We start from the raw sequence: 27,486 nt of genomic DNA, 5'->3' as shown, positions 1-27,486 counted from the left end.
TTGTTTACGGTGTTTCTGACTTCTTTGAGCTGGAAATGATCCTGGCATCACTTTCATTGTAGTTATTTTGAGTGATTTCACAGGTAATATATGAAGAAGCAGGTTTTATCTCTATGTTATTCTTTATAGTTTCCGAAGCAATGACCAAAGTTCAGTCACTCAGATGTTTCCAATTAAACAAAGCGCCGTAGTTGCCTGGAAGTGTAATGTGGAATATAGGATATTAGACTTTATACTTGGAATAAATCAAAAGCAAAATACTGCGGATGCGGGAGATCTGACATAAAGCCAAGTGCTGGAGAAACTCGGTGCGTCGGCAACATCTGTGGAGAGAAAACAATTAACATTTCGAATCACGTTGGACTCCAGTTACTAACTCCTGTCTCTTCGAGCTGCTGCCTGACCAGCCGAGTTTCTCCAGCATTTTCTGTTTTTACTTCACATTTGGAGGGTGGCCCGTTAAAACAACGACTTTCAGTACCTGTCTCATGCTATTGTTAAATAAGTTTGAATAGTCATGGGTATGTTAACGGGAGACAGATCACTTTTTTTTGAGATTCCTTCTGGCTTTAAAGATAAAGCCACGACACGTGACTTACTGCAATGTTCCGAGCACATTCCAAGAAAATGTTTTCTGACAAAGTGAAACTCTCAGAACTGCTTTTAGTGTTACAATTGCATCACAACACAAAAAAGATTTCCTGAATTCAATGACAGGCAGCAGTACTCGCCTCTAGATCTAAAGAGCAGTTCAATGGGAAATCCGGGCGTTTGATAGCAAGCTACTCTCGAATTTCCTTTTGCATTCGGTTACTGCTGTCTGTCTGTGCACATATGTGCTCACTTGTGTGTCATGTCTGAGGTAAACTCTCCAAGCTTAATCGTGCATAGTCCAGCGAACGACAGCTCCACAGACCGGGAATCGCAGGTCAGTAGAAAATATGTTACCAATTCTGGATGTGAGATTGCGGTTTTCCACTGCCCGCGCCGACTATCACTGAGTGTTGGAAAGCATATTTTCAAATCAAAATCTCATGTTTGAACTTTAGGACCTTGAAAGCGATAACAAGAAACTCCGAAGAAGAGAGAAAAACCGAATTGCCGCGCAAAGAAGTCGAAAGAAACAGACGCAGAAAGCAGATAAACTACACGAGGTAAAATGCAGAGGAACGGATCTGGCAGTGGTTGGGCCTTTGAATTTTAACTCCTTCCTAACAATATGCAAATAATGGTTAGCAATAAAACTAATCGATAGTCAATACGATACGGTTAGACATAACGAAAGATATTGTGTTATCGAAAAAAATAATTTGCACATTGGCATTTTGAATCCAGAGATACGTAACTTTTAATATTAAAAAAACCCTATTTGACATTTCTGGTTAACTGGTAGATATTTAAGTAAATTTCATCAAAATGCAAACGTGAAACGGAACTGCTGTGCCAATTTAAGCAGGCATATCAATACACTGCTTTCATCGACTGTTCCTGAGATTTGTTTAAACATTTCCCGCTAACCTGTGTGAGGAATTTTCTTGCATCTGATTTACGATATGTGACTGCATATTTGCAAACCACTTAAAGATTTCTGGGAAGAGTTAAATGCAAATCGAGCTAGGATGCTGACTAACAAAGACTAAGACTGTCAGGGCCGTGTAGCTTAAATGACTTTGACTCACCCCCAACGACAGATGTGTCCGTTTGAGGTAAATGTTCACAGCTCTATCATTCGTAGAGTATTCAGTTAAAGTATCCTGAACTCCTTACGCCTTCTGTATCAGTTTGTGCAAGTTTTGCCTTCTCTCATTCCTCATCGAGCTTATATTATTTATTCAAAATTAAACACCCAGGTGTACCACTCTGCCTGGCAGTAACGTTAACAAGTTGGTTGGAGTTATGTGAAACGTATAGTCATATCTCCTTTTTGGATTTAACAAAAATGCAATTTCTTAGAAATGTGTGCTCATCAGAGTGAGATCTTCACTGATGCGGGAAGCTTTCTTCTTTTTCGCTTTTATGGCTGTGTGAATCATTTCTAGACCTGCGTAAGTGTGGGTAAGATGCACTGTATAGTTTAACATGATCCGCCCACACTGATTGTGTGGAAACCTTATTACTGTTGCCAGACATTCTTGGACATTAATGACAGAAAGTTGATATTCAGGTTCAATTTGGAAATCAAATAATAAGTTTGCCTTTATCACAGAGGGATTGGAAAATAAGAATAAAGAAATCTTACTGCAGTTAAGTCGGACTTTCTGAAACTGTGCAGTTTTGGTCTCCTTAACCAAAGAAGGATTTTCTTGCCAAAGGAAATGCAATGAAGGTTTACACCTGACTGCAAAATCAAGGCCTTTATCTCTGTGGACCTGGTGTTATGGCCTTGGGAAGTACTAAAACAGATGGAAATGTTAATTAGTAGTTCATGGATTAAATAACAAGGAATGTCTAATATTCATCCAAGTAGGGCATTTTTATGTAGCATTTCAACAGAAACTGCAGCGCAGAAAGTGATTACTTGGCTCAACTAGTCCATGCTATATCCAGCTTTCCTGTCACCTGTCTCTGTCTCAGTTTGTCAGCATATTTCAAATTCTGCCTCATGCATTTGTCTAACTTCCCCTTAAATGCAGTGAACCTGTTTCATTGAACCATTTCTGTGTTGTGGTGAGGTCCATATTCCCCCATTTTAATGAATAAAGAGGTTTCTCCTAAATGTCTTATAGGCTACTGTCTTATCCTTAGTTTCGGTTATCACAAATATTGAAAGCATTTTCTTCATATTAGAATTAGAATTAGGTTCATTGTCACATACTCAATTGCAGGGATGCAGGACAACAGTGAAAAGTGTATAAATTTGCCATTTTTTGGTGCCAACTTAGGCACAAATGTATCTAGATGCAACATCTTAGGTATAAAGCAGAAAATAAAGAAATAAAATTAAAAGTTTAGCATTACAGTTCTTCTTAAGTGCTTAGCCACAGGCATGGATCCAGTCTCTTCACATTGATAACCTATCAGCAGAACAAATACACTCATTCAGTTGATATTTTACAATGGAAGAAAGAGTAAATAGCAGAACAGTCAGGTGGCAGCCACTTACTGATGGAGTGGAATTTATCAAAAGTAGCACTGAAGACAAGGGAAACTTCAGAAGTGTGATCTAACTGGTAACTCTATCCTGAGCTGTATTGCAGTCTACCCTCCCAAGCACTAATAAGACTTGAGAGATTATAACATGGGGAAAGATTGAACAAGGGGGTTGGCAATGGGGTCTGGCATCTTTGCCCCAACATTGCGATTGTTGCCAACATGCGTCCCCTCGCCATGCTGCGCCACAGAACTCTTTTGCTGTTCTTCAGTGCCATCTTGCCTCCACTGATGATGTCGCTGCCATGAGACTGCACTGGGATGGGTACTGTCTACAGAAAGTAGGTAAGGTTAAAGTAAAAGAAAAAGCAGCGAAAGAAAGAAAGAAAAGCTCATGAAGGAGATGAGTATGCGCAGGGCTTGGCTCCACTTTGAGTCCGCATTGGGCTGCGACTGGGGTGTACACAAGGCTTTACCACGAGTCCGCACTGGGTTTCTTCACTGTCTACACTGGCACACCCTTTAATAGATTTAAAACCTCTGTCAGGTAACCCCTTCTCCCCACAACCCTTCTCTTTAAAGGGGAAAGATGCCAGACCCCACTGCCAACCCCCTTGTTCAATCTTTCCCCATGTTATAATCTCTCAGGTCTTGTTAGTGCATTGGAGGGTAGACTGCAATGCAGCTCAGGATAGAGTTACCAGTTAGATCACACTTCTGAAGCTTCCCTTGTCTTCAACTACAGGTTGTAGTTTCTCCGACAGTGGGTGCAGATGAAGATGTTGTCACTGCTGGGAATAATTGAATAGGTTACTTCTCTTCCATGCTGGTTGTTCATTTAGGGTCAAAAGTCTCTGTAGCACTCCTAATATAGCATCTCCAGGCATCTATTGCCTCCTCTTTCCACTGTCAGTGATCAATGTGTCAGAAAGAGGAACTTCTTCAAGGAGTTATTTGTGTTCCTAGGGCAACTATAAAAGAAGGGCAGTATAATTCTAGTCATGATGGTGAAAGATAACAGTGAGGGAGGGATCTTGCAGCTGTTCATCTTTTAGTGGTGGAGATGCTGCCTTTTACCTTCCACGTAATGGAGGTCATAAATTTAGGCATTGCTGGTGAAGGAACTTCAGAAAGTTTCTGCAGTGCATCTTACAGCCAGTGTGTATCAGTGGTGGAGGAGTAAATGTTTAAGGTTGCGTATGAGGTGTCAAACAAGACAGCTGCTTTGTTCCAAATGGTCTTGAGCTTCTTGAATGTTGTTTTACTTCCTCCATTAGGCATGTGGGGAGTATTCCATCACATCCATGTCCTGTTCCCTGTATATGGTGGACAGGCTTTAGGGAACGAGAAAATTGGGTTTTTCACACAGAATTACCAGCCTCTGATCTACTTATATAACAGCAGTATTTATATGGCTGGTACGGAGCAGTAGTACGATAATGCTTGGTGCTTCGGTAATAATAATACTGTTGATTATCAGGGAGAGATGGTGACATTCTGTAATTGGCGATGTTCGTTTCCTGTCACTTGCGTCGTATGAATTGTACAGTTGCAGGCCTATGTCATGGAATTATGAAGCTCAACTCATGCTTGTGGCATATGCAGAAAGTTGCATACATGAAAGGCAGTCCTATGCACAGTTACACACAGCAGAAAGATAAACTGATGTCCAGAACATTCAAGAGATAGTAAATATCCAGAACATTTCATGCTGTTTAAGATTGGCCAGCTTCACAATGTGCCTCATTCTCTATGGGAGTGATTGAAATAATATTTAGACTAATAATGTAGAATTACAAATAATAAAAGATAAATCAAAAATTCTGACATTTTCATTCTACATTTCACATTTTCATTTCATGTGGAGTTTAAAAGGTGAACAGAATGCTGTCTCCTTCTTTCTGAAGTAAATGTCAAGTTACCCATGTTCGTCTAAGTGTGCTAACCAAGCAACAGATGAGTGAAGGGCATTGTGTGTATTCCTTTACTGGAGCTCTCTAGTTCCTTAATGGGTTGCAACCTGTGTCTGCAGCCAGTACTCCATTTGAATTCACAGCATTTCTGATCATTTCAAAAATGACTTACCAATTGCGTGGAAGGCCAAAATCAGGCAGTTGAACTTTTGGGCTTGTTATTAAATATATATGAGTTATGTTTCAATCTTGTTCTTAACATATAGTACGCCATGTGGGAGTTATCTAAAGGTTTTTTTAGAGTAGTTTTCCAAAAAGGAAAGCCTGGAGCAGGCAGAAGGCATTGATTCTGTGGATTAAGCATGCCTTTAAGTAGTGCTAGATGTAGCATATTTTGCACCTTGGGGAACTGCTTTGGCAAGGCATCCTGCCAGAAAGTGTAACACTGGACAGGGTTGGCTATATTGGTCTCATAATACTTCTTCTAGGGCAGAGTATCTACTGTCCTGTGTGAGACAAGCTGAATTACATACACAAAGGAGCAAGATTCCAAACATTAGCTCCTCTAGTTTAACCAACTGTTTTGTTATCAGTTTGTTTTCTGACCTTTATTTCTAACAAGATCTTGATAAATCCATGTTTGAAAGTCAAGGTACTGTCCACTGTGGCACCTAGAAACACAGGTAATGGGTTGTGTACCAACCAGGGAACATAAAGGAAAATATGGAGTCTTTTGTTGGGCATTGTGCGGTTTAATGAAAATAGATTTAAACTGTCCTTTGGCACGTCTTATGTCTTTCTTATTTGGCAGTAATGGCCCATTTCACAATGTGTTCAAGATGATATGCTTCTTTAACTGACTTGTCTGGTAGGGTTCATTGTAACTCCTAGTGGGATAAATAGGCACTTGCTGTTTGACCACAGAGATAAATGCACAAATGTCCCTTGTGTATCTTCATGCAATTGGATGGGATATCGCATTCATATGTAAATTACTAAGAACTAATGATACAAAACCTTACTCCATTGTGGTCAATTTTTTGGCAGGGCTGTTGCTAATTTGTCTCCATAGGAAGGTCAGTGGTATATGTACACTTGCCTGATGCTTGCTGTGCCAAACATTTTGGTGGGAGCAACATCAAGAATGCAGGGAATGTCCTTCAGAAGTATGCAGGGTAAGTAGATAATGAAATCAGTCTCTCTCACTTAACATTGTACAGCTGGACATATATTCAGCAACAGGAAGGTAACCTCACCAGTGCTGCAACAAGGACTATCACCTACTTTCAGATTAGTTCCCAATTGATTTCTGCTAGCTGTTGCTCAGTGTGTAGAGGTGCTAGGCAGGGCCAGATGCAAAGATTATTGACTCTGGCCCCATCATGACCACCTCTACCAGATTTAACCCTCCTTTCATATTCTTCAAGCGCCCACAATTGGGAACCAAGTGACAGTGGGTTTAAGTATCTTATATATGTCTTTCCAAACCACTTGACTCTTGTGGCCCACTACCTCTGTAAATAAAGTTCGTCGAAAACTCAGCTTGCAGTGTGAAGCACGTTATAACCAGAGCTTTGTCTCACAACTTGGTTGTCCTTTTTACCAGCTCCTATCCTTTGAACCTGGCTGGATGTAATTTGCAGACAGCATCAACTTCCAAATGACTTGAACCTCACAACAGAGTCATCGAGGTCTACAGCACAGAGAAAGACCCTTCAGCTTATTGAGTCTTTGCCAGTCAAAACTAGCACCTGACTGTTCTAATCCTGTTTTCCAGCACTTGGCCTAAAGCCTTTGCCTTGGAATCACAAGTATGCTTCTAAATACTTCTTAAATATTAGGAAGGTTTCTGCCTGTACTACCCTTACAGGCAGCCAGTTCCAGGTTCCCACCACCACCTGGGTGTGAATGTATATTTCCTCCCACTCCCTTTAAATCTCCTGTCCCTTACCATAAATCTGAACTCCAAAGGGCAAGATTTCCTTCCTGTCTATGCTGTCAACTTTATACATCTCAGTGATGTTCACCTTAAGTCACCTCTGCTCCAAGGAAAACGACCCCAGTCTATCCAATCTCTTTTCAAAATTAAAAATCTCCAGGCCAGGCAACATCCTGGTAAATCTCCCCTGCACTCTCTCCAGTCCAATCATATCCCTCCTATAATGTGCTTTCCAGAGTTGCATACAGTATTCTAGCTGCAGCCTAACCAGTGTTGTATACAGTTCCTGCATAACCCCCTGCTCTTAAATTTTATGCGTAGGTTTATTTTTACAACAATGTATAAATGAGAATTTTTAAAGTGACTCTTGGTTTCACTTCCTAGTTTAAAAATGGCAAAAACCTTCCACCAATTTAGCACCAATTTACTCACTTCCAATATTGAGTTATTTCTATTCACACAAGTGAACCTTGATAACAGAAAAAATACACTTTGCAACTCCTTGACTCACTTTATCCCCTTTTGCAGCCTGCCTGTTTCCTCTTTCCCCCCTTGCATTCTAAACCTGCGCTAAAACCTATCTTTGCTTCCATTCCCAATGCAACAGCCCTGTTCCCAATTCCCCTCGCAGCCTCCTTCTCCCACTGCCCACTCTCTTGCAGCCTCCTTTGCCCTTTCCCTTCTTCCACTCACCAAGACTCCTCTTGCAGACTCTTTCTGCTCCCCTCTATCTCTTACAGCCCCTTTTTCTTCTCCCGTTCCTCTTGCGAGCTCCTTCATCTGTCCCTTCACACCTCATATAAACTCTTCATAAAGTCTTGGCAGATGCTACCCCTCCCCAGCATTGGAACACATGGAAAACCTAAATAGAAAAGCAGCCCTCCTCTTAGACCTGGCTAACAGCACCAGCCACCCAAACTTTGGCAAAAGGCCACCCCCTGCTGGCTGAGGATGCCTTTGTCCTAGCCCAGCACTCACATCTGATCTTGGCAAAGGTTGCCCTTGCTCAGCCCTTGTCCTTCCCACAACCCCAGTTTTGGACTAAAGGCTCCTGGCACCTAGTGAAAGGCAACCTCAGCTCCCCTGGTCTCTCTCTCTCTCTCTCTCTCTCTCTTTCTGTGCCAGTTCTTTCTTTCCTAACTGTCTCACTGTCGAACCAATCAACAGTAAGCATGGACAGAAACAGCCTATGATTGCAGAAGCACGCACCGATTCTGCGCTGGGGCCGACATTTCTTTCGTAGCCCCATGCTTGAATTTTCCTGTGCCTTGTTTGGGATCTTTGTACATATTCTGAGCATTGCCAACTTCTGTCATTTTGTGGGATCATGCCTGCATGAGAGGAAGTGTGACGAAGAGCAAACTACATCACGCAGGATGTATCCTGAATGTCAAAGCCAATGGCAGCATTGACTCAGGCTCTTGCTCTGGAACAATGTGCAAATGTCAGGCCCTGGAGATTAGCGTCATAAGCAGACCCTGGAGCTAGGTACATAGTTGCTTAAAATGGTTGAAGTCTTCAGAGAGTGGTGTGGCTAACACTGAACAAGTTTGACGTAAAGCAACAGTTCTGCAGAAAGACTTGCTATCAGAACTCTGGATGTCCAAAATTATTCAGGACTGGAGAAGAAGGAAAAGAGAGACCGCATGTTGACAGTAAGGAAGCCGGTCTTAGATTACAGGAGGATACAGATGGATTGGTCAAATGGGCAGAACAATGGCAGATAGAATTTAACCCTGAAGGATGTAAGGTGATGAAATTTGAAAGAAGTAACGAGACAAGGGAGTATTCAATGGATGCTGAAAACTCGGAAGCACAGAGGAACAGAGAGATCTTGGGATGCATGTCCATCGATCTCTGAATGTGGCAGGACATGTTCGTGGGGTAGTTCAGAAGGCATATGGGACGCTTGTCTTCATCAGTTGTGGCATAGATTATAAGAGTAGTTAGATTATGTTGAGCTGTAAAAAGCTCTGGTCAGGCCACAGCTGGAGTGTGCAGTTCTGGTCACCTCACAATAGGAAGGATGTAATTGCACTGGAAAGTGGCTGCGGAGCAGATTCACCAGGATATTGTCTGGAATGAAGCAGTTTACCTATCAGAGAGGCTGGATAAGTTTTGAGGGGTTTTCTTTGGAACAGAGAAGGCTGAGAAGGGACCTGATATGAGGTGTATTGGACTATGAGGGGCATGGACAGAAAGTTGCTATTCCCCTTAGTTAAAGGATCAATCGCATGTATGTCAGCATCGCAGAAGTCACATTACAACCTAAGGGCTGGAAGAAGATGCTGTGGCCAGTGCAGTTGATGTAGTTTTAATAGATTTCAGCAAAGCCTATGAAGAGGACCCACATATGACACTGATAAACAGTGGCTGTGAACGTGACCATGGCCATGAACTTTTACGAGTTTGAGCATCTCCAGCCTGGAGCTTGCAATATTTGTACTATCTCCCAGTTTGCTTTCCACTATTGTGTAAGGGATGTCACTGAGGTTCTGTATTCCAACAAGTCGTAATACATTTCAATTTTTCACCAGGTAGTAAAAGGTGGAACAAGCACATAGCTTCATGAGGATTGCAGGCTTCCCTATCATACAAGACATTATTGACTCCATGCACATCACTTTGTGTGCTGCATGCAAACTATAACATGCATTACAGCCAGAATGGATTTCAATCTCTCAGATTCCAGCTGGTACACAACTAAACACAATATGCAGTCTCATGCAGGTCGGTGGCTGGTGCCCTGACCACAGTCTGCTAGGTCATGTGCATTTAAGACACCACCATAAATCGGAGGGCTGCTACTAAGCTGACTAGAAGTGTAGAGTCATTGCATGACTGCTGCTCAGTAATTTCACCCCAATCTCTGTGCTGGTTCTCTGCAGCAGAAATTCTACTAGTTCTGCTCAACCACCCTCTTCCCATAGTCTAGTATATTTTTTTCTACATATACAGATTCAGTCTAAGTTTTAAAAACTAGAATCCACCTGCCTCGCACTCTGGGGCAATGCATTCCTGATCCCAACCACTCGCTGCATAGAAAAGTATTTTTTCAAGCAATCTTTGGCTCTTAATCAGTAATTGAATCAGTTTTTTAAATTGATGTCTACTGATTCTCAGTCCCTCTGCCAATGAGAACAGTTGTCACTGACCTTAAGACATAGGAACAGAAAGAGGCCATTCAGCCCATCGAACCTGCTCTACTCTGCTATTTGATCATGGCTGATATATTTTGCAACCCTGTTTTCCTGCTTTGTCTCCCTAACCCTTGAAGCCTATACCAATCAAGAACCTACCTATCTCTTTCTTGAAGACATTCAATGACTTGGCTACCAGAGCCTTCTGTGGTGATGAGTTCCACAGATTAAGCACCCTCCGGCGAAGAAATTCCTCCTCATCTTAGTTCTCTGAGGCTGTGTCCTCAGGTCCTAATCTCTCCTGCTGGTCGAAACATCTTCTCCATGTCCACTCTATCCGGACTTCTCAGTATCCTCTAAGTTTCAATCAGATTATCCCCTCCCTCCTTCTAACTTCAATCCAGTACAGACCCAGAGTCCTCAACCGCTGTTCATATGACAAGCTCTTCATTCCTGGGATCATTCTTGTAAACCTGCTCTGGACTCCCTCCACACTTGCATATCTTTCCTTAAATACGGGGCCCATAACTGCATGCAATATTCCAAATGCATCTGACCAGAGCCTTAAACAGCCCTGAGCTTTTGTACTCCTGAGATGCTGCTTGGCCTGCTGTGTTCATCCAGCTTCACACTTTGTTATCTTAGCAGTACATCTCTGCTTTTAAAAGCAATGTTAACATTGCATTTGCCTTCCTATCTGCCACCTGACTCTGCATGTCAACCTTAAGAGAATCCTGAATTAGTACTCCAATGTCCCTTTTGTACTTCAGATTGTACTTTCCTTATTAAGAAAATAATATATGCCGACGACACAAAGGTTGGTAGGAATTGCGGCTAATGATGAGTCTCAAAGGATACAGCTGGAGACAGATCATTTGGAGACTTGAGCAGACAGATGGCAGTAGGAGTTTAAACCAGAAAAATGTAAGGTAATGCATTTTGGAAGGTCTAATCCAGATGTAAAATATACGGTAAATGGTAAAACCCTAAAGAGCACTGATTGGCAGAGGGATCTGGGTGCACAGGTACACAGGTCACTGACATTGGCAATGCAGGTGGAAAAGGTAGTCAACAAGGCATATGGCATGCCTGCCGTCATCGGCTGGGGCATTGAGTTTAAAAATTGGCAGATAATGTTGCAGCTTGTGGAACCTTAGTTAGGCCTCATTTGGAATATTGTGTTCAATTACGGTTGCCACACTATCAGAAGGATGTGGTGGCTTTGGAGAGGGTACAGAAAAGATTTACCAGGATGCTGCCTGGTATGGAGGGCATTAGCTATGAGGAGAAGTTGGAGAAACTTGGGTTGTTCTTACTGGAACAATGGAGGTTGAGGGGCGATTTGATAGAGGTCTACAAGGTTATGAAGGGCATGGACAAAGTGGACAGTCAGAAGCTTTTCCCCAGGGTGGAAGAGTCAGTTACCAGGGGCCATGTGTTTAAGGTGCAAGGGGCAAGGTTTAAAGATGATGTACGAGGCAAGTTTTTTGTAAAGAGGGTGGTGGGTGCCTGGAACTCGCTGCCAGGGGAGGTAATGGAAGCTGATACTTTACTGAATTTTAAAGGGCCTCTTGAGAAATACATGAACAGGATGGGAATAGAGGAATAGGGTCCCCAGAAGGGTAGGGGGTTTTAGTTGTGAAGGGCAGCATGTCGATGCAGGCTTGGAGGGCTGAAGGGCCTGTTCCTGTATTGTAATTTTCTTTGTTCTATGCATTCTTTCTACCAAAGTGCAGAACCTCATACTTCCCCACATTGTATTCTATCTGGCACTTATTTGCCCACTCTTCTAGCCTGTCCAAGTCCTTTTGCAGCCTCCCACCTCTTCAACACCTCCCTCTCCTCTTATCTTTGTTGCTAAGTTTGCAGGTGGCACAAGGCCCTCAGTTCCTTCATCCAGATCATTAATATTTTCCCATGCTAGCGATGGTTCTTATCAGTAACTTAATCAGTATGGTAAATTGATGTCCTCTGGTTCTCAACCCTCTGCCAATGAGAAGTTTCTACCTAACCACAAGACGTAGGAGCAGAATTAGGCCATTGGGCCCATTGCGTCGGCATTGCTCTGCCATTCAATCAATCTCAACCTCACTCCCCTACCTTCTCCCTGTAACTCTTATCCCCCTTATCAATCCCAACACTGAACCCCTGCAGAACTCCACTAGTCTACATTGGCTGCCATTCTGAAATTGAGGTATACAATCAAAATTTTAAAGGCAGACTTTTGAGGAGTGAAATTAAGAAATAATTCTTCATTCATTTGACTTTGGAACTTTCTCTCCTGAAAAGGCCAAATTTAGATGGTGTCGTGATCACTGACAACAACCCCAGGTAGCCTATGGATATTTTAAACTTTAATTCCCGCATTTTTTTTAATATGTGGACTGATAGAGCTAAGATAACTTTGGATATGAGTCCACTGGCTGCCTAGAGAGAAATTCTGGAATGTCACACATGTACAGATTCAAGTAAACTTAAACAAAAGGATGAAAAAGAAAGGGAGAACATGGGAGTGACTACTCGGGACATTCTCAGTAGGGAGGCATTTCCTTCTGACCAGGTTTATGCTTTAACTTTCCAGGGACGTACAAAAAAAATGGGGTGTTAAAAATGAGTGTTAACTGGTTTGTGTGTTAGTGAATATATTGTTAGACGCTGTGCTGTTGTGTGTCCTACTGTGAACTCGTATGCAATGAAAATCACAGCTTTGAGACAGCTATTAAACACCCCTGCCCCTCAAGTATAGAAAGGGAGTGGGCAGTCTATTGCTGTGAGTGATGCTAGCCAACCACTATCAGAGTCACCAAAGAATTTCAGTTGACCTGCAAAACCAAGAAGCTTGAATTCATAGTCATACAGCGTGGAACCAGACCCTACACACAACTTGTTCAAGCTGAGCAGATATCCTAAACTGACCTAGTCCCATTTGCCAGCATTTGGTCCATATCCTTCTCAACATTTCCTATTCATTTACGCATCCAGATGCCTTTTAAATGTTGTAATTGTACCCACCCCCAACACCTCCTTTGGCAGCTCGTTCCATACATGCAATACCCGCTACATGATAAAGTTGCCCCTAAGTTCCCTTTTAAATCCTTCCTCTCTGACCTTGAACCTATGCCCTCTAGTTTTGGACTCCCCTATCCTGGGAAAAAGACCTTGGTTATTCACCCTATCCATACCCCTTATGATTTTACAAATTTCTATGAGGCCACCTCTCAGCCTCCTACACTCCGGGGGGGGGGAAACCCTAGCCTGTTTAGCCTCTCCCTATCGCTGAAACCCTCCAGTCCCGGCAACATCTTTGTAAATTTTTCCAAAGCCTTTCAAGTTGAACAACATCTTTCCTATGGCATGGAGACCAGAACTCTACACAGTACACTCTGAAAGTGGCCTAACCAATGTTCTATATAATTGCAACATGATGTTCCAACTCCTATGCCCAGGGCACTGACCAGTAAAGGCAAGTGTACCAAACGCCACCTTCACCATCCAGTTTGACTGTTTAACTACCAATGCCAATACTTTGCATTAACAGCCACTGTTATGCCCTCATTGTTCTTCCATCTGTTCTTCATGAGTGACTGTGAAACTAACTCATTTGATTTTTAAAATTTTATCTTTTCCTTTGGAATCATTCCTTATTCCCAATCTGCATGTGCGTATGTTGCATCATTATTTCTTGCATTTAATAACTAATGAACTCTCTCTTAAACAAAAACAGAAATTCCTGGAGAAACTCAGCAACTAGCATCTATGGAGTGAAAACAGAGTTAGCATTTTGAATCCAGTGACCCTTCTTCAGAGCAGTCTCTTCTGTTTGCTCAAGATAACCTGGTTAAATTGGATCCTTTAAAATCCTAAATTCCTTTGGCCTGGGAGAAAGACATTCACAAGCGTAAAGATCCTTTTAACTTTAAACTTGTTACAACTAACTGAGCAGGTGATTGAAAAAAGGAGAGCAAGTTCATCCCTCCTCACCTGGGAGTTTAACAATCTGGAGTATCACATCTGAAGCCATAACAAATTGGGGAACCTTCCACAAGGACTGTTTGTAAGAATGGATAGATTTTTATTAGAGAAGATCCTAAAGGATATGTGCCAATGCCAAGTATATAGGGTTAAATTGCAGGCGATCCATTATCTTCTTTCATTTCACAAAGGGTTAGAAGACCTACTCTTGGGTCCCCATGTACCCAAACACCACCTGGTGGTCACCATTGCTGATCTTGTCTATTTATCCAAAACTTATCTAAATTTATATTTAAATCACCATTTGCAATGGTAAGATTTAGAAAGTACCAAGCATTTTTGTGTGCCTACCTGTTGGCATCCTTCTGTAGGCTGTTTAATCTATCTTCTCCTCTGAATCCTCTGTAACAAAGTACATATTGTCTGCCAATCTGGTATCTGAGTTATCTTTTGTGACTTACCTTGACTTTAACCCAATCATACCTATTGTCTCTGACCCATCCTCCAAAATGAGTGCAGTATTTAAGCTGATGGCTAAGAGTGAAAGCAAGTGAGGATGCTTTTCCTTCATTTATACCAAAGCAGAATACTACAGATGCTGGAAATGAGAAATAAATGCAGACAATTGTGGTAATACCCAGGAGGTCAGTCAGCACCTAAGAGAAACAGAGCTCTGATAAAGGATCATTGACCAGAAACCTGAAGATTTTACTCTGCACTAATGCCGCCTGATCTTTCTCTTGCATCTCTCCCTGACCAAGTTGCCATTCTTGTGTATCTGAAATTAACAATGCACAAGGTTTGGCTGTAAACCATCACATCACTTGTCCTGCAGGTGACGGAGAGGTCTATAGGTGAATGTTTTGTTAGAGGATGTGCTGTTACGGTTGAAAACCTGGTTATCCACACAAGCTGTGTTGTAGGTCAGAGGCTTGCACCATAAGGGTGAGGCAAAGCTTTAAAAATTATTTCTGAATTATCATCATTGAAAAATGGGGTGTTGTGAATTAACCAGCTTGTGAGGCTAATGGTACAGTTATATGATATGATATTTGAAGGTGAACTAATTAACTATGGCCATTTGTGTGATTGAACGTACAACATCCAGCTTCTTGAGGTTATATTTCTGACATTGAACATGGCATTCTGCTCCCACTGTCCTGTTTTAGCCTATCTACCTGCCCTCTTGTCCCCTTGGGGCAGAGGAATTTTCTGCTTCTCTTCCACCAAGGTGTCCACACCTTGGACGATATTTTCTGCCTTATTGAATCATAATTCATTGTATATTTTACTTGCAATCTCTGTAAACTACCAATTCAGAATATGCCTCCCCTTTAAGAGTTGTATGCTGAATTGAGCAAGCAAGGAACTAGCATTGTTCAAATGTGGACTCTACCCTAGACACACAGCCATTCAACAATACATTTAGCGCTTTGCTGTTTTCTCGTTAGTTCTGCACGGTGATAAATGGGATAGTTTCTCAGCCTTCGTGATGGTTGGATTGTAGTCGTGCTGTAGCTGAGACGTGGCCACCAGTGTTATATTCTGTGTCTTTCTCAGGCAGCAAGTCACCCCAGATATGACAATAGTGCCATGGGCTCCTGCTTTCCCACAACATATTCTCGTGGAGGTCACTAGTGGATAAGATCTTTGAGTAACTAACTGATCCACATGTTTTCAGCTCCATGGAGAGCCATGTGAATTATATTATATAGTTTTGATGTGTTAATGGGTGAGCTAGCTATGAAATTTGGGTTTAATTCCAGTTCAGGCACTGTGGTAAAAAATGTTTCCCTGACATAAGGGTGCAAAATGAAATGAATGAATAAATTCAACTTAACTTTTACAAAACCTAAATCAGCACAGCGACACAAAACTTCATTATCAATAAATTATGAAAACTTAGATTATAAAACATGCTGCATGAAATAAAAATAGAAGTAGCCCAATGCCAAATGCTTTTGTACTTTTGAGATCCTTGTTATATTATTGATAAATTTTGCCATTTGGGGAAGTTTGAGAGCTTGCTTTACATGCTTGCAGCAGGAAGTCACACCCATTGTCAGTACTGCTTGTGGTTTCTCCAGTTTGCGCAGCCAGTGAGTGAGGTTCCCTGTCATCAGAGACGAGGGACTCTAATTTGAATGTTCATTATTAACCGCTTCCCTCAATTAGAAAGCGAATCTTTTCAAGGAAATTATGCTAATCTTGCAATAGAAAACCAAATTAACAATTTACAGATAACAATGTGTAGAGCTGGATGAACACAGCAGGCCAAGCAGCACCAGAGAAGCAGGAAAGCTGAAGTTTCGGGTTGAGATCCTTCAATCAGTCCAAAGATGCGCAGGCTAGGTGGATCAGCCATGCTAAATTGCCCGTAGTCTTCAGGGGTGTGTGAGTTATAAGGGGATGGGTCTGTGTGCGATGCTTCAAGGGGCGGTGTGGGCTTGTTGGGCCGAAGGGCCTGTTCCCATACTGTAGGGAATCTAATTTACACTTTATGGTCCTGTATTTGGTGCTGCAGAGGGCTACTGTTCAACAGTACAAAATATTACAGATGCTACAGCAATACTGCAGATCCTGGAAGGCCAAAATGAAAATAGAAAATGCTGGAAATACTCAGCCAGTCTGGTAGCATCTGTTGAGAGAGAAACAGCATTAACGAGCAGAATTTAATGCAAGTTTGAAATCAGAGTATCAATAAATTGGGCAGAAGGGTGGCAAATGGAGGCCCTGCCACTTCTGACTCCTCCTCGGCGTAGGCTAATGGATATCCTTGCCATACCATTGCCAAGTGAGGCCTGTAAGCAGGCAATAACAATGTGTGTCATAACTGGAACCCTCTACAAAACAGCCCATGCCTAGATTCTTGACATTATAATTATCACTTCTCACACATCTACCGTGTGACAAAAACCCATGAGCCAGTTGAAACCATCCATATCCATTCTGCACAATAATTACCCTCCCATTATGACCTGTTCAATTCACCTTCCATCTCGGCATCCCATATGGAGCAACAATCCCAAGCCAGATTCGCCAGCAGACAGTCTTTGGACCAAGAAATGGGAAACATGAAAAGTTCCTGTTCTTACACTCAAACAAAAAGCTTGCACTTTATAAATACATTTTCATTACACTTGCAAAATACCTGCTCTAATGTCTTCTTTGCTGTCTGACCTGGTTGAATCATGCCAATGTGAGACATTCTAAGGATGAAAGAATTTGCAATCAGTCAGCATTGCTCCTCTCTCTCAGGTAATCAGCTCCCTGACTCCAGATAGCCCCCAATGTCGGCGAACCATGATGTTAATGACTGCAGTCAAGATGTTGAACTCTAATGCGGACAACACTGAGGCAAAACATATCACGGAGGGATTGTGTTAAGGTCTGGCCTGCACACACCATTCTGCATTTATACCCACCTTGTGAGGTAGACTGTAGAATCATTGATTGTTCCTCACATTTTTGTAGGGATGATGTATTTTGTTCTATGTATCAGTCTTTCAAGGGAGCATGTTGCCATTCAAGGCTGGGAGATGTTTAATGGGCAGTTAACCTCTCCATTTTCCCTCATAGCTTAGTAGTCACTGAGGAAAGGTTCATCACTATCCTAGACAATGCTCAGTGATTTCAAGGCAATGCAGCAGTCTGTACAAACTCAAACTTTGATGAATTACCAATGGTGGAAGGATCAAAAGGAGAGCCATAAAAAGATCCTGCATTGATACAGGATCTGATGATCTGCAGCCTTTTCTGATGAAGGGTCTAGGCCCAAAATGTCAGCTTTTGTGCTCCTAAGATGCTGCTTGGCCTGCTGTGTTCATCCAGCTCCGCACTTTGTTATCTCAGATTCTCCATCTGCAGTTCCCATTATCCCTGTATGGATACATTTGCATCCCTGCGCACAAAGCAACTTGGCAGAAGCATGCAAGACATGGGTGTCTCTGCGATCCAAAGTAAACTATTGAAGGGCTGACGTGGTAGTTACATTGGTCCAAGAGCAGGCATGATGACGTGGTTAGGCTGGTGGCTTGCCACTGCTGACTTTTGTGGTTGAAGGATCGAGGAGGTTGGTGCCCATGCAGAAAACGTTGTGGTGAAGACACAGTTGAATGATGGCCAGGACAAATAATTGGTGGGTTGCAGCTACCAGCTACCCACACGGACTTGCATGTCATTTAAGACATAAAGACCATTTGGTCCCTCAAACCTGCCTCTGCCATTTAATTATTGCATGGCTGATATGTTTGTTTAATAAATACACAATCCACACCTGCCCTGCTCATCTTTGATTTCCTTGTCTAACAAGGACCCGTCCATCTGTGCCTTAAAATATTCAATTACCCCTCCTGCACACCTTCTGAGGCAAAGTTCCAAAATTGCAGAACCCTCTGAGAAGAAAACACATTCTCCTCAAATCTGGCTGAAAAGGGTACTCCAAATTTTAAAACAGTGCTCCTGATTGTGGATTCACCCACAATAGGAAACATTCTCAACAGCTCAGCATGTCTAACCTATCCTTATAAAACCATCTACTCATTCCAGAAATCAATCTCTTATACCTCCTCTGAACCATTTCCAACATCTTCACTTCTTTCCTTAAATCAGGAGTCAAATCAGCGCACAGTATTTAAGCTATGGTTTTACTAATGCCGTATGTAACAGAAACATAACACCGTTGATTTTATATTTAGATTTTCTTGTCGTAAAGAATGGTGTCCCACTAGCTTTTGAATACATGCAGTACATATGTACTAATTTTTTGTGACTCATGCACTAGAATACCAACATACCTCTGTACCTAGGAATTTATCAGGCATTTGTGCCATCTAGTTTCTGAGGGAAGGAGTGGAGAATTGAAAAGTAGAATATAAATGAGGAGTAAAAACGAAGTACTTCAGATGATGGAAATCTGAAAGAAAAACAGAATGCTGGAGAAACTCAGGAGATGTTGTAGTTTCTGTGGTGTTTCTTTCTGTACATATGCTGCCAGATCTGATGGGTTTCTCCAGCATCCTCTGTGTTTGTTAGCTCAATTCACCTTATTTATAACAATGGGTAGCAATGCTTGGAAATACGATAGTTGCATTTCAGTAGTGAGATTCTGAAATTGCCATTAAAAGCTATAGGGTGAAATTGAAAAGCTGATTATTGGCACCAAGTTCATATTTTCCTATCTTGTCCCATCATTGCCCCCAACATACAAAGGAGAATACAATTCTACCCCGCTCTCTAATAATAGAACTTAGCATTTTCTGGCCTATTAATGCCTGGCCTTTTAATTAATCCCCAGTTTTGTCTCCACCTCCTTAAATAAAGGGGTTACCTCTGCTACCTTTCTATTGTTTTGCACCATCGCAGAATCTTTAGAAAATTCTTTAATATGCATCTGTTACTTCTGTAGTTACATCATTTAAACTTTAGGAGGAAGGCTGTCAAGTCCCTAAGATTTGATGTATTTTAGTGCCTGTAATTTTTCCAGTTTTTTTTTCTCATTAATACCAATTTCTTTAAGTTTCTGATTCATGCTAATTTCTTGGCTTCACACTGTTTCCAGAATGTTCCCTGTGTCTAGTACTGCGAAGAGAGGTACCAAGTATTTGTAAAATAGCTTTGCCATTCACTTATTTTTTCTAAATACTCCTGTTTCTCCCTCAAGAGGCCTGGTTTATTTTCACTACTCTCTTTTTCATATATCTGTGGAAAGTTCTGCTGTATGTCTCTTGTTGGTTTTCACACATTCTCTTTTCCTTTATTAATTTCATAGTGAGAACAAAACAAATGCATATTGAGAGAAGCGGGGACAGAATGATGAACAAGTAATTTTTTAAAAAGGCAAATCTTAAGGGGTAATCATGGCAGCCCGTGGAGTGGTGTGTTCCTCTTGTCAGATCGGGGAGATCAGGGAAATGTTGACTGTCCCTGAAGTCGTCTGCAGGAGTTTTGTTTGGATCCATCTCATATTAGCCTGTTTGAATTGGCTAGCGAGGCACTTAGAGTCTCTGTGAAGCATACAGGAGAGATAGTGTGAAGGTAAGTAATTTTAGGGAGGTAGTTTACTGCAGGTTCAGTCAGATAGATGGATGACTGTCAGGAGAGGTAGGAAGGTAAGATTATCTTGTGACCATTCCTCTCTCAAACAGATATATTATTTTGGGTACTAATGAAGGAGATAAGTCTCTCAGAGAAAAATAGAAGTGGCAGCCAGATCTTGGGCACCAAAAATGAATGTTATATTATAAACAGGGTTTATCAAGGTTCAAGAATAATTGTTATAGGGACTGTCCTGTCAGGAACGCAGACAGAAGATTGTCACATGCTAGTGAGGGGGTGAGAAGATAGACAGATAAATCAATGGCTGAGGAGATGGTGCGTGGGCAAGGATTCAGATTTTTGGCTCATTGGCATCTCCTCTGGGGCAGAAAAAATCTGTTCAAAAGGGATGAATTCCGCTTAAACTGGAAGGCGACCAATGCCCTGGTGAGGAGATTTGCTAGATCAGTTCAGGAGTCTTTAAGTTAGTCAGAGTACAGGGGTCCTAAGTTGTAGTGAGGATAGAAAGACAGATGTCGATGGTTCTGAATTAATCAGAGAACGAGGTAATGCTGATGAATTAAACTGCATTTATTTCGATGCAAAACGTGTTACAGGTAAGGCTGATGAACTCAAGGCATGTATGGAAACATGGGACTGGTACATCATGACTTTTGAAGAAACATGGCTGAGTGAAAATCAGGACTGGCAGCCCAGTGTTCTTGTTTTGAGTTGCTATAGGAAAGAAAAGAAGTGGGGAAGGGGAGGAGGGAGAGTGATGTTTTTGATTTAGGAAAACATTACTGCTGTACTTAGAGAGGATGTTTCTGAGTGATCATCCAGCAAAGCTTTATGGGTGGGACTCAGAAATAAGAAAGGGGTGATCACCTTGATGGATTGTACTATAGCCAACCCCCACTCCCACCTGACCATAGTCAGAGGGGAAAATGAACAATAAATACATAGAGGGATCGCAGGTATATGTAAGAGTAGTAGAGCAGTGGGGGATTTCAACTTTCCAAACATAGACTGGGAGTGCCATGGAGTTAAGGGATTGGAGGGTGAGGAATTTGTTAACTGTGTAAAAGAAAAAATTATTTATTAATATGCAAATGTACCAATTAGAGAAGGAGCAAAACTTGATATTCTCTTGCGGAATAAAACAGGGCAAATGGCTGAATTGTTAGTGGGGAAGCACTTTGGGACCAGGGGTCATAATTCTGTCAGTTTTTAAAAAGTTACGGAAGAGGATAAATCTTGTATAAATTTTCTTAATTGGAGCAAGGCAAATTTTGATGGTATGAGATAGGAATTTTCTAGAGATGATTGACATAGACTGTTTGCAGGTAAAGGGACAACTGGCAAGTGGGAGGCTTTTAGAAGTGAGATAATGAGAGTTCAGAGGCAGTACGTTCCAATTAGATTGAAGGGTAAGGCTGGTAAGAGTAGGGAACAATAGATGAATAAAAATATTCAGGCTGTGGTCCAGAATAAGAAGAAGTCATATATTAGGTAAAGACAGCCAGGATCAAGTGAATCTCTTGGAGAGTGTAAGGGGTCAGGACGGTGGCTAATTATGTGCATTTATTTAAGAAAAGCTGTAAGGAGAAGCCTGAGAACTATAGACCTGTGAGTCTGACAGCAGTGGCAGTAAAGCTATTGCAGAGGATTCTGAGAGATACAATTTAGATGCATTTGGAGAGGCAAGGCTTGATTAGGGATAGTCAGCATGGTTTTGTATGTGGGAAATCATGTTTCACAAAGAGTTTTTTGAGCACGTAATGAAAAGGATTGATGAGGGAAGAGTGATAGATGGACTTTAGTAAAGCTATTGATAAGGTTCCGTGTGACAGATTAATTAGTAAAGTTAGATCACATGGGATTCAGGGAGAGTATGCCAATTGGATACAAGATTGGCTTTATGGTAGGAGACAGAGGGTGATGGTAGAGGGTTGTTTTATGGACTCAAAACCTGCGACCAGTGGTGTTCCGCAGGAATTGGCGCTAGGTCCACTTTTGTTTGTAATTTATATAAATGATTTGAATGCAAATTTAGGAGACATAGTGGTATGGTGGAGAGTGAAGAAGGTTATCTAAGATTACAAAGAAATGGAGTAGCAGATGGAGTTTAATTTGAATAAATGTGAGATGCTGCATTTTGATAAAACAAACAAGGACAGGACTTATACAATTAATGGTAGGGTCCTGGACAGTGTTGTTAAATAGTAAGACCTAGGGGTTCAGGTACATGGTTCTTTGACAGTGGATTACAGGTAGACATGTTGGTTAAGAAGCCATTTAACACGCTTGCCTTCATTGCTCAGATCATTGCGAATAGGAGTTGGGACGTCATGTTGAGTTGTACGGAATGTCAGAGAAGCCACTTTTGGAGGACTGTGTGCAGTTCTGGTTGCCTGCTATGGGAATGATATTAAATTGGGGAGGGTTCAGAAAAGATTTATCAGGATGTTGCTGGGGCTGGAGGATTTGAATTGTAAGGATGGGCTGGATAGGCTGTGAATTTTTCCATTAGAGTGTAGGAGATCGAGGGGCGATCTTATAGAGGAGCATAGATAAGGTTAATAGCAAAGGTCTTTTCTGTAGAGTGGGTGTGTTCAAAATTAGGAGGCATATTTAAGATGAGAGGAGAAAGATTTAAAAGGGACTTGCGGGACAACTTTTTTACATAGAGATTGGCATCCAGTAGATGAACCAGTGAAAGTGGTAGGTGCAGGTACTGTTACAATGTTTAAAAGGATTTTGGTAGAGGGACATAGGCCTAATGCAGGCAAGTGGGACTAGTTTAGATTGGAAAACTGGCCTGCATGGATGAGTTCAACTGGAGGGTCTCTTTCCATGTATATGAATCTATGACTATAATAATGTCTGTTTTGAGGTTCTCAGCTCTGACAGATACTTTCGTGTTGCGAAGGAATCACAGCTGAATGAAGAGTTAAAACGTCTAGTGAAACATTGGAAAAGTTGAAAGAAGGCGTGCTCCCACAGCTACCTAGAATATACCTCCTCCCACCCATCTTCCTGCAAAATTTCCTAATTCCTTCGCCTCCGCCGCATCTGCTCCCAGGATGAGGCATTCCACTCCCATACATCCTAGATGTCCTCGTTCTTCAAGAACTGCAACGCCCACCACCATTCCACCCACCCCACCCCCCCGCAGTGGTCAAGTACGCCCTCAACTGTGTCTCCCGCATTTCCTGCAACTCATCCCTCACACCCCGTCCCTGCAATAACCGCCAAAAGAGAAATCCCCCTAGTCCTCACGTACCACCCCACTAACCTCTGGATACAACGCATCATCCTCCGAAACTGCCGCCATCAGCAATTCAACCCCACCACCAAAGACATTTTTCCATCCCCACCCTTGTCTGCCTTCCGGAGGGACCACTCTCTCCGTGATTCCCTTGTCTGCTCCACACTCCCCTCCAACCCCATCACACCCGGCACCTTCCCCTGCAACCGCAGGAAGTGCTACACCTGCCCCACACCACCTCCCTCACCCCCATCCCAAGTCCCAAGATGACTTTCCACATCAAGCAGATGTCCACCTGCACATCTGCCAATGTGGTATACTGCATCAGCTGTACCCGTTGTGGCTTCCTCTTCATTTGGGAAACCAAGCGGAGCCTTGGGGACCGCTTTGCAGAACACCTACGCTGGTTCGCACTAAACAACTGCACCTCCCAGTCGCAAACCATTTTAACTCCCCCTCCCATTCCTCATACTAACCTCATCCGTCCCCCTTGACCTGCCCACTCTCCGCGGACTGACCTATCCCCTCCCTCCTCTCCACCTGTACTCTCCTCTCCACCTATCTTCTCCCCAACTATCTTCTCCTCTACCCATCTTCAATCCGCCTCCCCCTCTCTCCCTGTTTATTTCATAACCCTCTCCCCATCCCTCTTTTCTGATGAAGGGTCTAGGCCCGAAACGTCAGCTTCTGTGCTCCTATGATGCTGCTTGGCCTGCTGTGTTCATCCAGCTCCACACTTTGTTATCTCGGATTCTCAAGCATCTGCAGTTCCCATTATCTCTAATCACACTTTAAAGTTTTGCTTTGTTTCAGAGGCTTAAATATGGACTCTTTGTCTGCTTTTTTCCTAAAATTGTGACCAGGGTCACCATTGCAATTTACCAAGGTAAAGGCAACAGTACTTTTAACTTAGCTTTCTGCTTTGTGGGTTTCCGGAAGCTGATGTATCAGCTTCAGCAGGGAGCTTTTACATCTTTGTGCTGTGTCAGCAGCAGCCCAGAACCGTTTCTCAGAAAATATTGTTCAATAAAACAAATTTAATTCTGGCTCCACCCTGATAAATTGACTTTTCATGAGACCTCAATTACCATTCAACATCTGTTCAACTGAGGCTCCCTTCCAGTCATGTCGGAACCAATTTACAGGTACTAACCTTATTAATAGTCAACTTCTGCTATCTGTTTAAACTCTGTGCTCTTCCTGGAGTCTCTGTACCTTTTTAATCAAGGCTTAGCCTACAGTTAGCCACTAGACCATAATTTGCAAACAAACAAAGCTTGTTTGGTCTGTTCTTTCCCTCTTACCAACCTGACCCAAAGTCCACAAGTCATTTCCAGCTTATAATTCAAAATTGATAAGGGAATAAATATAATGAAAAGTCAGCAAGGCTTCCAACAATGGTACATTCCCCCCTGTACTCTGACTGGGTGGGGAGATGATGCATTGAATTAGCCGGTATTCTCCCTTTTCTGATGTCAATGTAAAATGACCATCAGCTGGAATTTTAATAATGGAAATTGGCAATATATTTTCTTGGTGCAGGTTCTTCACTTTCAGTCCTATTATCAAGCACACATCCCAAGGATTTTGCTGCCTGTTTCACTGACATTGCTTCCACTGCTCTCCGGGGAATAGAATTTCGCAGACTTAATGAAACTATGAGGAATACAAAATCTCCGCATCTCCAACTTCAATGAGTGATCCCTTATTTTTAAATTATGACCCTGCTTCTAGTTTTTCCCACAAGGACAAACTTTAGTATTAGATCAGATGAGTCAAGTCTCCTCAGGAGTTTATGCTGTCATTTTTTGAAGGCAGTGCAGAGAAGATTCAGTGGGCTGATTCCGGGTGTGGGCAAGAGTTTGAGTTATAATGGGCTTGTAGTTGTGGAATATAGAAGAATGAGAGGTGACCTGATTGAAACATGCAACATTCTAAGGACTTGAGACAAGCTAAATGCAGTTGTTTCTCCTTGTGGACGAGCCTAGGAACAGAGAGCATTATCCCAGAATATGGGGGTCGCCCATTTAAGACAAATGAGGAGGAATTTCTTCTTTCAGAGGGTTGTTTACCATAGAAACTGGGACAGTAAGTATGTTCAGATGGATTTTTAACCAATAAGGGAATCCAGGGTTCTGGGGAAAAGGTAGGAAGGTGAAGTTGAGGATCATCAAAATAGCCATGATCTAATTGAATGGTAGAACAGACTCGATGGGCTGAATGGCCTGCTTCTGTCTGTATGTCTTATGATGCCGTAACAATACAAGCTATTTTGCTTTTTTCTCTGTATTAGGTTTGATTGAATAACAGTCATTTCATTTCTTCATCTGGACATTGCAGTTAACAGGAGTTTGTAGTATTAATTTGCTACAAAACATGAAAAATGGATGAGTACCTGAAATATAATTCCTCTTCTGCACATCTGGCTATCATGTGCATTGGGTCGCACTTGCTGTGAAAATGAGGATCTAGGAAGTTTAGTAAGGGCAGGAAACCGATAACCTTCTGTTATGTACCATCACACTTTAAAACTCTATTTCACTATCAACTAATTTACAAGAAAGTACTGACTGAGAATTCATGGGCTCCATTCCTGGCAGTTATACCAAGATTGTACAATTGATTTTCTATAGTGTTATTCTTTCTGGAGTTTGGGGAAGATGAAGGAGCGCCTTATTAACATAAACTTGTCAGTGGCCAGAATGCTATACCTACCTGCTTACCCAGTGTAACTAGAATCTGCCAGATATTTGGGAGTGGGGTTTTGGGATGGCCTAGGATGCAGTCCCAAAATCTCATTTGTTGCTCCCTTTTCACGTTCTGTTAAATGGTACTGATACTATGCTACCTTAAGGGATGCAGTTTGCATCCCTGCCAGATTGGCATCCCTTTCCCCACTCCTCTCATTTGTGTCTTTCTAAAAAGTGGTGCATCATGTGACTTAACCAAGAACGGTCCTGACCCGAAATATCGACTTTCCCACTCCTCCTTTGCTGCCTGACTGGCAGTGTTCCTCAACGCTATGTTGATTCTGACTCCAACATCTGTAGTTCTTGGTATCTTGGTTTCTAAGTTGGCTCCATTAGCGATGAGCGAAACTAGAGTCAACAGCACAGAGTTCTGGCTTTATCTCCTTCAATATTCAGGTCTTAGCATTCCTGAACCTTTCTGAAGGGGGTTCACCAGAGTTACAGTGGGAGTCAAAGAAACAAAGAAACCTACAGCACAGGAACAGACCCTTCGGACCTCCAAGCCTGCACCGATCAAGATCCTCTGTCTAACCTGTCATCTATTTTCTAACAGTCTGTGTCCATTTGCTCCCTGCCCATCCATGTACCTGTCCAAATATATCTTAAAAGACGCTAACGTGTCTGCATCTACCACCTCCGCTGGCAACGCATTCCAGGCGCCCACCACCCTCTGTGTAAAGAACTTTCCACGCATATCTCCCTTAAACTTTCCTCCTCTCACTTTGAACTCATGACCCCTAGTAATTGAGTCCCCCACTCTGGGAAAAAGCTTTTTGCTATCCACCCTGTCTATACCCCTCATGATTTTGTAGACCTCAATCAGGTCCCCCCTCAATCTCCGTCTTTCTAGTGAAAATAATCCTAATCTATTCAACCTCTCTTCATAGCTAGCACCCTCCATACCAGGCAACATCCTGGTGAACCTCCTCTGCACCCTCTCCAAAGCATCCACATCCTTTTGGTAATGTGGCCACCAGAACTGTACACAGTACTCCAAATGTGGCAGAACCAAAGTCCTATACAACTGCAACATGACCTGCCAACTCTTGTACTCAATACCCCGCCCAAAGAAGGAAAGCATGCCATGTGCCTTCTTGACCACCCTATTGACCTGTGTTGTCACCTTCAGGGAACAATGGACCTGAACACCCAGATCTCTCTGTTCATCAATTTTCCCTAGGACTTTTCCATTTACTGTATAGTTTGCCCGTGAATTTGATCTTCCAAAATGCATCACCTCGCATTTGCCCGGATTGAACTCCATCTGCCATTTATCTGCCCAACTCTCCAGCCTATCTATATTCTGCGGTAATTTCTGACAGTCCCCTTCACTATCAGCTAATCCACCAATCCTAGTGTCATCTGCAAACTTGCT

At 42.3% G+C, this 27,486-nt stretch overlaps 1 protein-coding gene across 1 annotated transcript in view; it reads left to right on the top strand.

The window, feature by feature from the left end:
* The first annotated feature begins 644 nt into the window (after window positions 1-644).
* The window catches only part of batf3 (basic leucine zipper transcription factor, ATF-like 3), a 30,067-nt gene continuing 3,225 nt past the window's right edge, over window positions 645-27,486 (top strand). Inside the window, exons 1-2 of the mRNA XM_048536306.2 lie at window positions 645-928; window positions 1,050-1,154. Coding sequence (XP_048392263.1) covers window positions 854-928; window positions 1,050-1,154 — 180 coding nt within the window. The 5' untranslated portion in view covers window positions 645-853. The remainder of the gene's footprint in view (window positions 929-1,049; window positions 1,155-27,486) is intronic.

This window comes from Stegostoma tigrinum, chromosome 9 (assembly GCF_030684315.1).
Source record: "Stegostoma tigrinum isolate sSteTig4 chromosome 9, sSteTig4.hap1, whole genome shotgun sequence".
Lineage (NCBI taxonomy): Eukaryota > Metazoa > Chordata > Chondrichthyes > Orectolobiformes > Stegostomatidae > Stegostoma > Stegostoma tigrinum.
The sequence above is the reverse complement of the archived record's forward strand: the minus strand, read 5'-3'. Positions and strand labels throughout refer to the sequence as shown.